At 48.9% G+C, this 5,494-nt stretch overlaps 1 protein-coding gene across 1 annotated transcript; it reads right to left on the bottom strand.

The window, feature by feature from the left end:
- Positions 1-711: 711 nt before the first annotated feature.
- On the bottom strand, positions 712-3,961 carry LOC147710701 (transcription factor HES-4-like). Its single transcript, XM_086921436.1, has 4 exons — positions 3,572-3,961; positions 2,675-2,770; positions 2,191-2,278; positions 712-1,683 (listed from the first exon to the last, which is right to left on the bottom strand). Exons 1-4 carry the CDS (start codon positions 3,680-3,682, stop codon positions 1,223-1,225), a joined length of 756 nt encoding a protein of 251 aa, XP_086777562.1. The 5' UTR covers positions 3,683-3,961; the 3' UTR covers positions 712-1,222.
- Between the last annotated feature and the right edge of the window lie 1,533 nt (positions 3,962-5,494).

The raw sequence follows: 5,494 nt of genomic DNA, 5'->3' as shown, positions 1-5,494 counted from the left end.
GGTCAACCATCCCGCAATCTCAGAACAACCAAATGTCGTACCTTGTTATTACAATTGTTGAGTCTATGCCTGGTTCGAATTTCATGGTGTAGGAATGCTCCCTGTATGGGCAGAGTTTACTATTAATACTACTGTATATGTACCAATCCCATATTAAAGGGGTTCGGTGTGATGTTCACTCACTTGGTTTGAATTTAAGTATTTGGGTGTGGGGGCGATTGGTGGCATTTGGTTCATTCTCCTCTTCATGGGCCAGCCGTTAAGATAGAGGGCAGTTTAAAATAAGCCTAGAGTATCTTAGTATATCAGCACACTACATACAGGCCCCTTTATTTAGTTTGGCAAAAAATAACTTGCATCCTGCCATTTTAGGTGAGATGGGTGACTTTGCTCCTGTTTGTGGCAGAGAATGACCAGCAATTGCATGGGGGTGGACTTCTGGGCTCTTTGCTAGCTTTGATGCCTTGCTCGTTTGTTGTGGTAGAATGTATTCTAACTGGTTTTCTGATTTAGAAAATGCCACGGTTTGATTCGGGTGTATGGGGATGCAAAAAGCACCAGGAAAGGCGGATGTAGACCAAATCCAGAATAAAACACTTTGTGTTGCACATTGATTTTTGATTCGCGAGATACAGATAAAAAATACAAAGGGTAAGGTGCGCTCCCCTGTGAACACCCAGATTTTTTAGACACTCCCCAATGATGACACTATTTCATACGTAAAATGTATTTATTTTTCTCTTCCACTCAGTTAAAAATGTTTTTGGAAAGTTTTTGACACAAAAACTCAATTCATACAAAACTTTGGCATTTACACATCTTTGTACACTAGTACAAAACATCCTTTTTAAAAAACAAAAAAGTTATAAAATATTTTGATGTACAAAAATGTATTCCAAAAATCACTTGACAATAAATATATATTTAGTACAAAAAGGTTTCTCTGTAGTGTCAATTATTATTATTGTCTGCTCAAGAAATGCTCCATAAAACGGAGCCATAAGCTTGCAACTCTCTCAACATCTGAACGCGCCAGACTGCGCGTTATAGTCAGTGTCTCGTCCTCTCTCTCAGTGCGCGCCAGACGCCGACGTCCGTGCGTAGATCTCGCTGACGTATGCTCGCTGACGCCTGCGCGGTGGGCGATATTGGTCGCCGAGGGGCACGGTGCAGTTTATGTGGTGTCCACCACTTGTTTCGTCTTCATCTCGGTGTTTGGTGCTCACCAGGGTCTCCACACGGATTCAGGGCCGGTGCTAAGCGCCCGTGGGCTCAATGCCTGGGACACAGGTGGCAGTTTGTGGCCAAAAGTGGGAAGGCCCTGTACGGGGGAAGGTGGTTGCTGACCCCCGTTGACCGCGCAGAGCGGCTGCAGGACGGGGCTGGGGCTCGGTATGAGGAAGGCGAATTGTCCGTCAGTGGCGGGCACCAGCTGGAAGCCGCCGTATACTTTGGGGGGCTCGGGTGAATTGAGTTTGCAAGGCCCGGGTCCAGGCTGGACGTGCTGTGGATAGTTCATGACTGCCATTCCACCCAAGCAGCCGGATAAGTGGCCCAGGAGCCTTGTGCGCACCTCAGTGTTCACTCCTTCGCATGTGGACAAGAAGCGGGTCACCTCGTTCATGCATTCATTGAAGCCTGCTCGGTATTTTCCCAGCACGGTTGGGTCTGCGCTCAGAGCAGCTGTGGAAAAAAGCGGAAGATGTTCAGTACATAAAATGGCATATCAATGCTACAAAGTACATTTTGCTAAATTAAACGTCCTCAAAATGCCTCTTTAGTTCTCAGTGCTTTCGAAGCATTTACTGCTTAGAGCCTGACAGTACATCTGAGACCATGGAAAAAGTATGATTGTGCAAGAAACAAAGCAAACATGCGAAACTACCGCTCCATAAAACCTTAAGAGGGACAGGTTAAGCCGCAACTGCACTGTAGTTACATGTGTTAATATCTACCAAATGTGCATGATTTTTAATAATGTTTGGGCAAATTGAAGCAGTGCTTCATACATGGCTGACTTTGGACGCTACACTTCTATAAATATTACCACCCACTAGAAGACTAATGCATGTCTTATAGTAAGAACATGCATTCGTGCCCGACAGTCGCCGCCCCCGTGTTCCATCACAGGGACATATCCAAGCAGCCCTCGTTATTTCGTCCACCCCCACGTTTGCGGAGGATGCTCACCTGTCATTTGCACCCGCTGAAGATTTCTCAAGTGCTTGACTGTCATCTCGAGGATGTCTGCCTTCTCCAGTTTGGAATGTCTTGAACTCTGCAGAGAGAAAGTGGAAGGAGACGTTAGTATGGCACGGGGTGTGCGCGTTTCTAGGATGTCAGCGCAGTGCAGGGAAACTGGGTTGCTTGCATACGGCTGTGGATTTGTTAACGCATCTCAACAACTGCTAGTGGCATACTAGTAAGTAGGAAAAGGTAAAGCGTTTAATATGCCCGTATGCTTTAAGTAGGAATAGGACTGGAACAGAGACAGACACGGGTCAAAAACTTTACTCAGCAGCCATACAGTTTTCTGTATTTTAGACTTTCAGATGGCGGTTGAATTAAGATACTGTTTTGTAAACCAGTACCCCCCTCTGGAAACGTTAAACAGTATACAGGTGGGGGTGGGAGGGGGACGCTGCGCGGGTCATCAACACATCGAGGAACTTACGTCTTTTTTGAGTGCGTCCAGGATGAGCGTCTTGAGCTGGCCCAGGCTCTCGTTGATGCGAGCCCGACGGCGCTTCTCCATGATGGGCTTCGAGGACTAGAAATGAAAAGAACGAGCAATAAGTGTTGGGCTCTTGGATGAAGGGGGCAAACAAGCATTAACATATTAACTTCCAACATATCCATTCAAAGCCGAGCCAGCGTGAACTATGCAAGCGAGGGCACTGGGGCGGATGCGCATACCAACAGTAATAAGCATTAACAGCATCAGGACCAAAGGAGAGGCGGGCATTGAAAGGGTCGGCCTTTTCGTTACTACTTATCGCCACACAGGCAGGTAAGGGGTGAGCCAAATTATTTGGCATCTGCGTTTATATTAAACCGATCAGGTTACCAAGTAAGACACGTGGAGTACAAATATAGCAATTTTGGGGCAAATCAAATCATTTGGGTCGAATCAAGGAGTTACAGCAAGTTGTGATGAAGGAATTATTTTAAACATTGTGCGCTGTATAGGATTAATTGCGGCATTTAACATACGATCTCCATTATCTTTTAAGTTTCGTGCGTTCCAATGACCTCTTCCCCTTGGTACATACGTGCACTATTGATACAGCGCACCTTCGTCTGATCCACCCTTATAGTTCCCATGGTGGGCCAAAGTACCTATGCACCACAACATCTACAGCGCATCTATACAGGTTGGTCACCACTAATACCTCACCTCGCGATGCACCCACTGTACCCGCGTCCTCGCCTACCAAGTACCATCGTGATAAATCACTCCCAAGTATCTCTTCTTTCCACCCTCTCCTCTTAACCTCCCTGCTCTGTGCATACATCCATGCATGCTCTACTAGCACATGCCCCGACCCACATGCCTTATAACACAACTCACCTTGCGGTGCTCGCTGGCGCTCTTGGGCTTGTCCGGGGTCTGGGTGCCGCAAGCGGGGGCTCCTGCCATGGGCGAGACAGTGCCAGGTTTCTCCATGCTACCGGCGGGCATCACGGACACTGGAACGAAGCTGCCTCCAAGTAACAGTGGGGTAAAGTTCAGACCTCCCAAAAAGACCAGCACGTCAGGCGAATGCCTTTTAAAATGCAGTTGCAGTAAAAGTTAAATGGTTTTGAGTTTTCTGGTTGCTGCAAACCAAGTCGGTGTGTTCAGAGTGAACGCGCGTGTCATAGACTATACAGATGTAGGACTCTATGCAGATCTCGAATTGCAGAATTCAAACGCTGTGTATCCCAGGCTCCCTCCTCTGGAGCTCGTGTTTCTCCTGTGCCAGCCTCGCCTGCCGCCGGCCTCTTTATAGCCCGCGCGCCTCTCCCAGCGCGTGTGAAACTCGCTCCGCATTCTTTCCCACACTCGCGCCGGCCAATGGCAGCCCGGCCTCCCCCACCCGGCTCCTGATTGGACACCGCCCCCGCGACCTGTCAGTCACGCGCTAGGGCTCAGCGGTGCAGAGGGAGGGGGAGACCCTGGAGGCGCCCTGTGCCGATCAGGAAGAGGGCATGAACCACAGCATCGTGCAAGTGGGAGGGGGTGTTCTGCGGGCGGCGGCCTCCTGTGCGCACACCGTGAAGGGTGGGGTGGGATGGTGGCGCTGGCAGCAGGCGGTCTGCTCTGCAGATAAGTGAGAGGCCAGTCAGCTACAAAGGGGCAATAGCACAGTTCTCCATGCGAAGGGGAGGGCGACTAGATAGAGGCATTTCCAATAGGGTAGGTAGTGCCCACAGATCTCCGCCAGGGGAAGGGGCATTAGCTGTCTTGGAGGTGTGCAAGTGGTACAGCATGCATGGTAATAGTGGAGAAAGGAGATTATCAAGAGAGGCAAAGATCATGGGTGCGGCCTAACGGCCAGAGTTGGCGATTTTGGAGCTGGGTGATCAGGTTCGAGTCTCGGCGTCGGCTCAGTATCCTGTGATTCTGGCCAAATCACTTAATCTACCCCGCCTCTACCAAAAATATGAATGTGTCCTTGTGTAACGTAACGGTGCTCATGTAAAGCGCCCCAATACCTTCGGGTCGAGTTCGCACTAAATAAATCTGCGAGAAACAAAATAGACAACACTGTGGACGTTAGGGACAGGGGTATTCGTTTTAAGATCAGGGCGACGACTGCCGCCATTTGGAGGGCCACGTAAAGCTGCTGTTCTGTCCGTGTCTCATACATGAACTTACTTGTGACAGGTTCACTTTCTAATGCATGGTAGTAGGCTTGCTAATATCGGGCATGGGGCCTGTAACGTATTGCACACTGGCCAAGACCAAGCCATACAACCCCATACAACAATGCTTTATTGTTGGGACTGAACATACCTGCATTTTGCAGAACTCTATTTACGTTAGTAAGCCTTTGTGTATTTTCTTGTGAGATTATGTGTACATTTTACAATGAAAGAAGGGAGCGGTTCTTTGTTGTGTTTATACCGTGAAGAGGTATTCTAGTCCAAGTAGTGACAAGGCTTGTTTGTCCCTAGGATTTGGGGGTGCTGTGTCTTGTCACATGGTGCTGGATAATTGGTATTCGGTGTCACAGAGCTATGCACCTCTTCAATCTGGCTAGGGCTGTGGGGCTGTAAACTATAGCACGTTGGCTTGGATGAGGATCCCGGGGGTTCAGAGTTCTCTACACTAGCGAAGTGTAATGTACATTCCTAGCGGATGCAGGGCTTGAGCATTGGCAGGGGTCTCCATAAACTGCACATTGCTTGGGGCTACAGTGCATTGATGCATGTGGCTATGCAATGCACTGAACACTGACACGGGGCTGCGATGCACTGGGCTGGCAGGTGGTTTCACTGCACCGAACAC

Source organism: Lissotriton vulgaris, chromosome 5, assembly GCF_964263255.1.
Source record: "Lissotriton vulgaris chromosome 5, aLisVul1.2, whole genome shotgun sequence".
In the NCBI taxonomy this organism is placed as follows: domain Eukaryota; kingdom Metazoa; phylum Chordata; class Amphibia; order Caudata; family Salamandridae; genus Lissotriton; species Lissotriton vulgaris.
Note: the sequence above shows the minus strand (reverse complement) of the source record. Positions and strands in the feature narration are given on the sequence as shown.